The sequence below is a fragment of the Acomys minous genome (assembly GCF_964271855.1).
Source record: "Acomys minous genome assembly, chromosome: 15".
Classification (NCBI taxonomy): domain Eukaryota; kingdom Metazoa; phylum Chordata; class Mammalia; order Rodentia; family Muridae; genus Acomys; species Acomys minous.
The window spans coordinates 69402289-69415428 of record NC_140497.1 but is presented as its reverse complement, the minus strand read 5'-3'; the positions used below and the strand labels follow the sequence as shown (position 1 = coordinate 69415428).

Below are 13140 nucleotides of genomic sequence, written 5' to 3'. Positions count from 1 at the left end.
TTTACAATTTCAGGTATTCAAGTCAATAGCAATTCAGGACGAAAGAGCTCAAATCAACTGAAGGACTTACAGGAGATGAATGAAAAATTGGTAAGTCGGATGAAATTTTATCTTATCGTAGAATACTGTAAGCATCTTGTGAACTATTTGTTTCATTTCCAAGAATAATGATTTTCAGACCATTGTCATCGGCACAAACTTGTAGCTATCTATCTCCTCATCCCAGACCAGCTTCTCCTATCTTCCATGGATGTACGGGCAGAGATGGGGTGAGGGAATATGCCTGTTTAAGAAGTGGGGGCTCTGACTCAAACATCTCCTTTAAAGATGAAGGGGTGTATGCCAAGGCATCTAGCATATTGTTTCTCCATTTTCTCTAAAAGGCTTTCCTAATAGAAAAGTTTAGGTACACTGGAACTAATAGTCGACTGCAACATAATTCTTGTAAAACCACATTTCACAGTTTCAAACATAGCTACAAAAAGATAACAGAGATCTCGTTTTTACCTTGTAAATGTGTTATTATGGGCAAGAAGCCCAGATTTACTATGTAATATTCACAGTTAATGCTAACAATTTTTTTAAAGCTAAACTCCTCGATGCCTTCCAAAAAGGAAATGTCTACTTGGTTTTATAAAGCTATGTTATGAATGTCCATGAATCCTCACTCAAGACCTTCTCAGGTTAACTTGCCTAAAGGAAGCTCAGAAGGCTGAGCCACTTCAAGGGGAATAAGTAATGATTACATTTCATATTTTAACTGAGACTTTTTTCCTCAAAACATTTTCTTTCTCAGATCCATTGACATTTTCCCATGTTCCTGCATGCAATACGCTTAACTACAGCATACTTGCAGTGAAGTTTCCGGTCATGCTTCTAATTCATACTCTCAATTAACATTAAGTTTGTATTTTTTTCTGTCTTGCATTTTCATATCTCAGTATATAACCTATGCTTACAGACTGACATATGTCCTCACATCCTTTTCTATCAGGGTATCTTGGGCAATGGAACTTGTAATAAATTCTTGAGGATCTCAGAATGAAGTGTGTGTGTGTGTGTGTGTGTGTGTGTGTGTGTGTGTGTGTGTGTACATGCGCGCACGTGCACTCACATGAGTGACAATGTCTCCCAATTCCTCTTATCTCAAGTGACTCCATACAACTTTTTGATACAGAACTCGGTGGTGGTGGCACATAACTTTAATCCCAGCACTCAGGAGTCACAGGCAGGTGGCTCTCTGTGAGTTCCAGAGAAGCTATGATATATATGTGTGTGTGTATGTTCTTAAAAATAAATTATTTAATTGATAAAATATCACTTATTAAGAATCTTGAACTTATTTTAATTAGTCTATTTTCTCCCCGCCCCCACTGGCAAGTCACTTTCTTTTGCAAGTAAGCTCTAGGGATCAATACAACATATAATGGCTAGAAGTCACCAGAAATCATAAATCCCAGGAAAAATCAAACACCTGCCTCAAATTAGACGATTGATTAACTCATGAAATAAAAGTGACCCTGAATGCAAGTGAAAAACATGTACAAGCATCTGACGATATTGTAATGGCCAGGACATTGGGAAGTGAATTGTTCAGCATGGAGTCAACATCTTAGAAAAAGAAACAGGATGGTACCTTCTTGCAAATGAGGGCTGTTCTTATCAGCAGTGTTGCAGCCTTTGTCCAGATTTCCAGTCTTGTAAAGGAAAAAAGTATGAACACTGTTATAGGGACAACACCTCTTGGATAGTGCATAAGTGAATCATAACTTGGCCAAAAGTCCTAACAATATTTTGTCACTTCTTTGGAATAATTTTTTATTAATTAAACAATTTTTTATTTTTACATATACATTTATATTATTACACAAATATACAATAAACTACCTATAGCAAGAAGAACCATGACACAATCAGGAATTATATAAATGTTACATTCTTAGTGTTTTGGCTATTTGTATTTGACAGCCTTGAAGAAGACATCTTTCCTATCTTGGTGCATCTAAATTTCTGAATGTAAATCAATCTCTATCATATATTGTCATTATCAACTTAGAACACCTATCTAGACCTAGAAACATCTTAACCCCTAAACAGAGAAGTTTCATTTTAAAACTAAGCTACCTGGTCTTCAACTCCATCAGAGACTTGAGTAGGAATAAACTTGATTATCTGAGTATGCTGGGTGTGCAGGTTAGTATCTTTCCAAATGAAAAGATGACAGAGACAGTTTGCTACCTGAATAGTCACCCAAAACTCTATATAATGTTGGAGCATCATTTTAAGCCTTCTGGCCCAATATATCTGACAGACATATTTGTGAGGCGGGAACTATTGAGGACTTGCTTACCCTGTCTTGACAGAGTTTGGCCATTGACTCTGCCTGCATCCAAGCTTGCTCTTTTTTAGGCAGAATTCTGTTTGTGGTAGAAATGAGGACATTTTGCCCAGTGGCTTGTTTACCACATTTGAAGCCATCTCCATAAGGAGGTTCTTTGATGCTCATCATCCTCTTTCAGGTAGGCTGGGTGTTGCCAGGAGTTAACCTGTCTCATTGTTATGAATCTATAAAATAATAAAAACATTTTAAATGCCATATTCTGCATGTCTCTGAGGCTTTTGAAGACCTTATCCAACTATCCTACCTTATCTTTCTATAAAATCATATCTATCTGCCATACCTAAGATGTATATTCTTGTGATAAAAGTAAGGCTAGTAATTGACACAACCATGATTTGTCTACTTTCAATATTGTTATTGTTTAAATACATGATAACTAATAAACTCTATCTTAACTGAATTAAATAGATAGGATTGCAATAGGTCTTAAAATAAGTGAGCAACATATAATCTTACGTAGATTGATCATCATGCACAGGCCCTGCTTGGTTCTGTACCAGGTATTGTATTATGACTTCCAATTTAGTCTTTCTATGGAATTCCTGAACATGAAAATGAATGGGTCTCTGATCCTTGTGCCTTCTCTTGGGTTGGTTTTTTTTTTCTGTTTGTTTTTTATCAAATTCTGATGTGTTAATTTGTTGCTATATCTCACTTTATTATTCTTAAATATATTAAAATATATTATTTCTATTATCTTCTTAAAACATTAAAAGAAATGAGCAATCCTGTGTAACAGAAACTGAGGTTGAAGTAGATTTTCAAGGGTCAGTTATGTGTGTGTTTCTCGGCATGTAAGTACAACATGTTGTTGAGTACATGTTGAGATTAATAATGAAATTATTCTTAGGCGTATATTCAAGGCCTTTCATACTTGTCACTACATATTTATACAGTAGGTACTTTCACCAGCTAAGCTATGGAGCCACATGGCTGGTGATATATTTAATGTCCCTTATCTACATAACGTACACACATATTCCTTTCCCTTCAGGGCACCATTCTGTTTCGTGAGAATTTTGTTTGTTTGTTTAAAAGCATTCTTTGCAAAACTATATTTTGTCTCATGTGAGCATATTTACCTCTTGTGTTATGAATCATGTTTGTTCCATCCTGCTTCTATGCAGATCATTTTGAAAGAACTACCCTTAGTGCTCATTGTGTATTGACCTCATTGTTGTTAGCTTCCCCACAATAGTTTGGATCTGCCATATCTTACCTTTGTTTTTCATTCATTGTAAGAAATATTCCTTTCCCTCCTGTTATTGATACATACAAGTATTTCTGGAAGCAGAACTCCTGATTCATTGGGCATAATTTCATTCACTGGTAAAGGAATGTTCTTCAGAGTGCCTGGATCTGTGCACATCTGACATGTAGCACGTATTGATTCATATGCCAGCACATTTGACCTGCAGTACACATTGATTCAGATGGCTGCACATCTTTCCCAAAATGAGATGTCTTACTCTGTTCTTGCCTTTCTAACAGAAGTGTCATAGGCCCAGTAACTTCAACAACAAACTTTTGTTTCAAATAGCTCTGGAAGTTCAGAAGTTTAATATCAAGATCTTAGCAGACTTGGTATCTGGTGAAGACCTTCTTCTTGGTCACAGAAAACTATCTTCAGAGTGCAAATGGATAATTATTTATTCCTTTTCCATAAATCAGATCAAATACCTGGCAGGCATAACTTGAGGGAAGAAATACTTTATCTCAGTTTGTTATCTCAGTTGATGGTTCCCACGCATCTAAGCAGAATAACATAGCAGGAGCCATGTGTGACATGCATCACTGTTTCACATCATGGTAGGAAAACAAACAAACAAACAGAGAAACTAGAAAGCAGTATAATCAGGGCCTGGGTGCAGCCTTCAAATTGCCTGCTTCCCCCAACCAGGCCCCATATTCTAAAAGTTCCAGAGCCTCCTCAAATAGCACCACAGCTGGAAACAAGCAGTGAGTAGATAGTTGCCATGGCACAGTGTATTAGAAAGGAGAAAAAGAGTTCCTGTCACCTAAAGTTCCAATAAGATGTCCTCCCCTCTGACCCACTTTCCTGGTAAGTGAAGACTTTCATGGGACATGCCCCTTGGACTAGTGTCTAGATATAAGTGAGTATATACCATTTGAGTCTTTCGGCTTCTGGGTGAACTCACTCATTATGATCATTTCTAGTTCAATCCATTCGTCCACAAATTTCAGGAATTCCTTGTTTTTAGTAGCTGAGTAGTATTCCACAGTGTAAATGTACCACAGTTTCTTTATCCATTCTTCTACTGAGGGACACTTAGGCTGTTTCAATGTTCTGGCTATTATGAATAAAGTTAGCATGGGAGAATGGGGAAATGGAAGGATCCCCAGAGGGTCCTAGAAACCTACAAAAAGAGCATTATAATGGACAGATCTGGGCCCAGGGGTCCTGCTCAAACTATGATACCAGCCAAGGACAATATGGGCAGTAAGCTTCGAACCCCTACCCAGATCTAGCCAATGGACAGGACATTCTCCACTGTTGAGTGGAGAGTGGGGTATGACTTTCACATGAACTCTGGTGCCCCATTTTCGACCATGTCCTCTGGATGGGGAGGCCTGGTGGCACTCAGAGAAAGGATAGCAGGCTACCAAGAAGAGACTTGATACCGTATGAGCATATACAGGGGGAGGAAATCCCCCTCAGGAACAGTCATAGGGGAGGAGAGTCAGGGGAAAATGGGAGGGAGGGAAGAATGGGAGGATACAAGGGATGGGATAACAATTTAGATGTAATATGAATAAATTAATAAAATATATTTTTAAAACGAGTTTCTGTAGGAACTACACCTCCATATAGCCTTCAGGTGCCTGTCACTAGTGGCCTACTTTGGCTCACAAGGCCTCACTTGCTAAAGGGTCCACATACTCCCAAAGCTTATCAGTTAAGTAGAGAGCTTTCAACACATGAGTTAGTTGAAGGCATTCATTATTCAACCTATAACAGGAATACACAAGCATCTAGCTCACATCATATAATTTGGGATTATTTTTCCTTTCTTGGTATTATTTAATAACCTAGTAGGCATAAAGTAGCAGTAGTACTTAATGCATGATCTACTTTGCATTTTTCAAGTTACTATTGAGTGAGTATTTCATTCTTTTGAAGTCTTTTCTTTCTACAACTTCTCTTTACATATTCTTTGTTTGTGTTTCTAAAGTTTTTGTTGTTTGCTTACATTTTTTAGGAGTTACATATAATTTCAGAAACTAAAGTGTGCATTTGATGTAGACATCACACCCCTTTCCTTCTATTTGTATTGATTATGAAATGGAAATCTATGCACTTATACCAATTTCCTAACCTTGTAACTGTTTTGAGTGTTCACTGATAGTCCTTTCTTCTTTTTAATAGAAACAAAACAAAACAAAACATTTTATCATATTTTCTTCTCCTACCCTTGGAAGTTTATGTTTCATATTAGGTCTTTAATTCATCTAGTGAATACTTTTAAGTGTAACATCAGGTATGGAACTGGTTTTTAGACACCATCTAAGGAACTGGTTTTCAAAAGCTATCAACTAAGCGATCTAAGCTTTTCTTAATATGAGTATTGAACTTATTGCTTTTCTTGGCACAGAAATCTTTCAGAGAAGGAAATATGATCCATCTTCTCAAATTCTTGCAATCTCTTGGGAGAGATGTGAGTAACACGCATGGGGTTGAGAAGCAGGGCACGACACAATTAAGGATTAAGTTGTATGTAAAGGACAATGAATGTAGGAGAGACTGTCAAAGGCAAAGGAGGTCACGGAGAGTCTCTGTGGTCAGGAAAAGCTTTGTATTATTTCAGTCTTGTGTAAAGGGTGCAGGTTCTCCCCTCCTCTCCTACAAAGTTTGCTTTGGAGGACTTCCTGAAGAGTTCGTGCCCCATCTAGAGACACTCCTCTTAACAGATGCTAAAAACTAATGAGTAAAACCAGATTCTTCTCTCTCCAATACAGACAACTAATTGCATTGCCAAGAAGGACAAGGTTGCAGATCTTGTTCTGCCTCATTGTTTTGGCTCTGCTGATTTGAATGGAGATGTAAAAGTAAAGTGAGTTCATGCTAAAACACATTCCAGTTCCAAGAAATGCTGTGCCAGACGTACCAGTCCCCTCATATCCCTTAGAGAAGATTGGTACCCTGACACCAAGAAAGATGTTCTTTAACTTCTTATCAAGTGACTCCCAACTAGCCCATGTTAAGCTGAAAATACTTTTAGCCAAAAAGGCATGTAATACACTTAACTTACCAAATGCCCTAGCTTAGCCTGGGCTAACCTAAAGACAACCAAGACATATACATTAGCCTAGAGTTGGACAAAATAATCTCACACAAAGCCTGCTATATAATAAACTGATGGATGGGTTGGGTCATTTCCTGGATATTCATACACAAAACTCACTAAACACATCACATTGTAAAGTATAGTTGCCCAGCACTGTGAAATCAAGCCACACCTATGTTGCTAATCCAAGAAAAGATTAAAACTCAACATTCAAAGTACAGTTTCTACTTATTATCCAGTTTTCATACTACTGTAAAGAAAAAGGAAAAAAAACCACACACAATCAACAAGATATTTAATTTCTATTCAAATCTTATGAGGATACCCAGAATCACGGGCAGGATGCTTATATTTTCAGAGATACCCAAATATTTGAAACCATTAGGATCATCAAACATAGGAAAGTTATAAACGTCATACCATAATGATAGTAATTATATATATATATTTCATTATATATATATATATAATGAAATAACACCTTCAGCATCTTATACACAGTATTCTACTCAATCCTTAATGACAACCCTTTGAGGGAGACAAATTACGATCTTAGGTTTAGAGATATGAACATGAAGGTACAGAAAACCTAATTTACTCAAAGACACACATTTCGATGATCTAGGTCAATGATCCAGTGAGGCTTGGAAAACAGACATTATGATTTGAGAGTCATGTCCTTAGATGATCATCATAATTTTACATGTGTGTCTAGCATTAATGATCTATAGTTGGAGGAAAGCTACCTACGTGTAGGTGTGCTTTTTGAGGAAAGATTTCTGAGAAAAGCAGCAATGAGACATCTCTAAACATGATAAATCTAGACATGTGGCACAGTCTTTATGCTTCCACATAACCTATAATATATTCAGATTATCAATTCACTATTGGAAATAAAGTAACACACTGGACATGAGAAAAGAGATTGAATAAGATCTCTCTCTCTCTCTCTCCCTCTCTTTCTCTCTCTCTCTCTCTCTCTCTCTCTGTCTCTCTCCTCAAATTAGAAATTTAATAGCTAAGCCTGAAGAGGACATGGTGACTTTCTTTACCTTGCTTTGGAATGCCAGGTTTTAAATATTTTTGTACTATTTTAAATAGATGCATATTTGATATTCCTTTGAAAAGAAAATTTGTAGATCCCGATTTTTGAGGCATACTGGAAGTTAGTGCTTTATCTTTTACAATACTTAATTGTAACCTCTTAGTTTAAACATATTAACTTTGACTCCCCGTCTGATGAATATTACCAAATTGTGCTATGGTTACCTAGTACACTAAAGCCAGCAATGTGTGATTAGTCACAGGTGTGTGTGTTTCCTTCTGGCATCCTGCAAAGAGACACTTAAAAGGAGTAGTGCAATCAAAGAAACGGACAGCGTCATGAAATATCATGCCCCATTTAGTGATCTCATTACCTATTGATTTAAGGTAATCAGAAAGGCACACTTCATGTCACTCCACCCACATATCCAGACCTCAGATGACACTGGATTTTACTCTTTCTCCAGTAGATGCAGCATAGTGTTCAAAGCCAGGAGAGGCAGGCCTTACCTCCGTCCATTCAGTGAGCCAAGAAATGCTACAATCTACCTGCTTCTCAGGCTAGCCATGCTCCACCCAGCCCTGAAGGAAGGATTTAGAACACACTTTTCAACCCTCTACCCTGCACTCTACCCCCAAAAGGACATATTTGGGAAGTGGCTCCATCAGTAAGTGCTTGCTATGTAAGCAAGAAGACCTGTGTTCAAGTCCATGCCATCCACTTAAAAATCCAGGCACAAAGCTTTTGTAGGCGATCCTGGCAGCTCTTAAGGAGGCAGCTGCAGAAGAGCCCCTGGATCTCACTGCCCAGGCAGTTGATCTGAGTCAGTAAGCTCCAGGTTCAGGGAGGAACCGTGTCTCAATGAAACAAGGTGAAGGATGCGTGAAGGAAGAGACCTAGCATTGACCTCTGGCCTCTAGGTGCATGTGTACAGGCCGCATCTGGAGTTTTCAGTCAATAGAACAATACTGTAAGCGGGTTGCCATAAAAGATACCAGGATCTGCTGTTTACTTTTTGGTGGACCTTTGTGGTTTCTGACCCACTTAGGCACAGCTCCCTGGCCATTGTGATGAGAAGGTCTTGGTGTTAACCTAGCTGTATACTCGTCCTCAGGTCAGTAGTGTGAGGACATGAGCAAGCCGAGAAGTTTGCTAGCCTTGGCATCATCCTGATTCTGTGGCTCACTGCTGTGTCAGTTAGGGCAGGTCACTTCCTCATCCAAATAAATGTGGATAATAATAGTCTTCACCTCTGACTGCTGATGAGAGAAGCAAATGTGCTCAAATGCAAAGGAGTTTGTACTTAGTGCACAGGTAGGAGACAACAGTGACAATGGCTCCTAGGTTTACCACCTGTAACCTCATGATGGAGCAACTTGACACAAGGAAACAAATTACTGGGAAAAGCCAGGAGTAGAAGAAGAAGAAAAAGGAGGAGGAGAAGGAGGAGGGATGAGGAGGAGGAGGGATGGGGAGGAGGAGGGATGGGGAGGAGGGGCTTTGAAATAATTCCCATGCAATTTTCTTTTGTGTATAGAAGCATCTATCACAGCCTGATGTAAAGGATGCATTTAAACCCTACCACAGAACTTCACTGGTCAAAGAAAGGGTTTCAGACACAAAATTTCTCCTTCTATTTATTTATTCTACAAAAACATGCAACGCAACTATCACTGCAAAGTACTGAGCTAGCTATTACAGTCAATGAAAACAAAATCGCTACGTCTGCATATAATTCTTTATGGTTTGATAAAAAATAAATAATATGCTTATTTAAATAAACATACAAATATGTGGGAGGTGCAAACTGGATAAGAAAAACTAAGACAGTAGAGAGTGAGATTAGCCTGAGGACGAAGGATTAAACTGAACCCCCCCCCAAGATAATTTCCTGAGAGAGATCCCCAAGGATAACTGGGTTTCAGAGAATCAGAGAAAGCAGAGGGACACGATAGGTGAAAGGCTGAGTATTCAGGATGATGCAGGTCAGTGCTGCAAAGTACTGGTGTGCAGAGGGCAGAACAGGCAGGCAGGCAGCAGACTGGAAGGCCGTTGAATGCCTGCTGATGTAGACAAAGATTAGATGTAATTACCCTGAATTTCCTGTCTTTACTGACTTCATCCCTGTAGCAACAGGAACTTCAAGTAAGATTTCCTAAAGCTAAAGGTATCTTTAAAAAAAATCTCATATCAAAGTGGATAGATAATTGAGAGGTTAAAAGCATTTAACTGCTCTTCCAGGGGATGTGGGTTCAATTCCCAGCACCCACGTCTGATGGCTTACAGCCGTCTGAGAATCTATCTCTAGAATGCTTCCGTCTGGCTTATGCAGGTACTCCACAAATGTGGTGCATATACATAGGCACATACCTGTTCAACTAAAATGAATGCATATTTTAAAAATATATATCCCATCATGGCTTTCAAAGGTACCATTATTATAATTAGGATAAAACAACTGGATTTATTTTTTTTTCATGGCACCCTTTTAGTTCTTTTAGTTCTCGGGTCAACTAAGGTTATGTTGGAAATGCAAGCTTGAATTAAATTTAAATTTTGCAATCTCAACCTATGTGAAAACATAGATTACTGTCAAAGAAGAGGCCAACTAGGAAGAATCTAACAGAAAAGGGCCTTGACATGTACAAACAGCTACCTCAGCAATGATTGGGAACGAGCTGAATAGCTGGGCGTAGCTGTTTGAGTTGTCAACCTCTCCCTAACTTTTTCATTAAACACCCAACTAACCTTCAATTGCCCTCTTAGAATTTAATCTCAATGCAATTTGTGGCATTCCAAAGCCACCAAGCAGAAACTAACTACTACTCTACAAAGGGTCTTTTGTTCCGTATCAGGACATTCAACGCCTGATTACAAAGCTACAAATAGCCTGGAGTGACAGGTGAGTTTTTTTAAAGTCTTTGACTTTATTAGATTGTGTTCATGACAATCAGTTTTTAGCAACCTCATCCATAGCTATGTTGAGAGAAGAAGAAAGTTCCTAGAACTTGGAACGGCATAGTACTGATAGAGTGCATATGATGAAAAGTGCCTTAATCTTCCAAACAAACATGGCTCTGGGACATCTACAAGGCTTCGGTCTACTAAACTTCTTTCACCAGTACAGCTAATGTCTATGTCTTGTTAGATCCCTCATGTGCCAGCATGTGACTCATCACATGAGCTCCCCTCTGAGCAGTTCCTCTGTATCCTTCCTCAATGTGTTGTTTATAGATATGTCACATAAAGGGCCTTGGGTCTTGCCCCACATCTAATTAGTGGGCCTGTCTAGAGACAAGATTTTGGAGTCACAGGACGAATCCTCCTTCTTGATACAAGCAAATAAATGGCTTAGCTTTTTCTTCTATTGCTCCTTTTGCTCCCACCTTCAAGAGAGCGTACATTCTACCAAGGAACTGGTGTTGAGGCTTAACTATTCTCCGCAGGTCAGAGTCAAAATCTTAATCTAGTCAATCTAATCAAAATCAATTGTGGGAGGAATTTATTCAGAGTGTCATTACAAACCAAAGTTCTCTAGTGCCCAACCACAGTGTACTTTTCTTATTATTAATTTTTCTCCTCCTTCCATTGGGTTCACCGTTTTGTGGGGAAGGAGAACGTCCCTCCCACGTGTTGAGTAAAAGTATAGACTGAACGACAGAGATTATTACAACAGCACAAGTTTGTGGGAAAACATCTTGGAAAAGAATTTCCTTTCTGGCAATATAAATTCCAAACCACCAAATTTAAGCTTCCTTGATTTCACTATAGATGGCTATATATTTTGGGTGCTGTTCTGGCTAGTTTTTCATGTCACCTTGGCACAAGCTAGAGTCATTTGTGAGGAGAGACCCTTAGCTGAGAAAATGCCTCCAAAAGACTATGCTGCAGGCAAGCCTGTAGAGCATTTTCATATTTAGTTACTGATGTGGGAGGGCCCAGCACATTGTGAGTGGTGTCATCTTTAGGATGCTGGCAATGGGTTCTCTACCAAAGCGGGCTGAGCAAGCCCTAAGGAGCAAGCCAGTACGCAGCACTCCTCCACGGCCTCTGCATCTGCTCTATCTCCAGATTCCTGTCCTGTTTCAGTTCTTGCCCTAACTTCCTTCAATGAGGAACAGTGATATGGAAGCGTACACTGAATAAACCTTCCCCCTCCCCAATTGCTTTTTGGTCATGGTGTTTCATAATAGCAGTAGACACCTAATTATGATGGATGTTAACAATCTCTTCCTTAGGTACTATCTCTGAGCTTGGGATTAAATCTATTACACATATTATACCATATTGAATTCAAGTCAATCAACTATGCATTTGCACACCGAGTGCTTTGCATTTTAGGAAATAAATTGAAGTACAGGACGCAGCATATTTAATAAGGAAGGTCTTATAATTGAGTGGAAACAGACGTGGCCCCAATTCATCCAGCCTTAAATCTCAGCTTCTCATAATTTGCGTGGAGCCACAGTACTTTACAATGTCTCAAAGTCAGTTTTCTCTTCTACTGAGACAGGAATCAAATTACTCTTATTTCATGGAGTAATTGTAAGGGTTAAAATAATGAAAATCCTGGCTCCTAAGGAAGAGTCTATGAATTTGTAATGAGGGTAAAGTAGCCATAACTTGATCCACCACCCGTAAAACATCTTTCCTTCATTTGTCTTGTTCTTTTTAAAATAAGAATTGCATTTCCTCCCCTGACCTTTGTAGTTTAAGACCTTGGATTTTCGTTGTTGTTGATTGTTGGTTGGTTGGGTTTGGGTTGGGTTTTGTTTTTTGTTTTTGTTTGTTTTGGTTGTTGTTGTTGTTGTTATTTTCTCCACATTTAGTTCATCTGGTTTCTCCACAACAGGAGATAGTGTCTACATTCAGATGACACTGTCGCCACCAAGTGGTTATTAGAGGGTACTGAAGTTAAACACACCTGTAAGGGACTACAGCAAGCCGACTTGAACTTGCATAGGTATCTGCCCAAAAATTCTGCTTTTTCTTTCCTTCCTTCTTTCCTTTGTTTGTTTCTTTCTTCCTCCTCCTCCTCTTCCTCATCCTCTTCCTCCTCTTCCTTCTTCCTCTTCTTTTCTTCTTTCTGCCTTCTTCTTCTTCTTCCTCTTCTTCCTCTTCCTCCTTCCTTAGTGGTAGAAAATGAGTACTAACACTTTTACTTGATATCTGAACATTAACTTACTTCCTTTCTTTCTAGTTTTAGAGTCTACAATGAATTTAAAAATCCGTTTCTCCATAATCTCCAATTCCTCCTATACTTCACAGCCAAAGATATACAGAGCAAGTGATTACATGCAAATATACTATAAATGAGTGGAAAATATGGTTTTATATGTTTATTATGTACTTCTGTGTGAAAAAGTCTGTATAATAGCTCCCTTAAA

General features: G+C 38.6%; 1 protein-coding gene across 1 annotated transcript in view; it reads left to right on the top strand.

The window, feature by feature from the left end:
• The window catches only part of TMPRSS11A (transmembrane serine protease 11A), a gene marked incomplete at both ends in the record, with an annotated part of 31672 nt that overhangs the window by 1733 nt on the left and 16799 nt on the right, over positions 1 to 13140 (top strand). The window contains one exon of the mRNA XM_084758290.1: positions 14 to 90. Within this exon, the coding sequence (XP_084614416.1) occupies positions 14 to 90 (77 nt within the window). The remainder of the gene's footprint in view (positions 1 to 13; positions 91 to 13140) is intronic.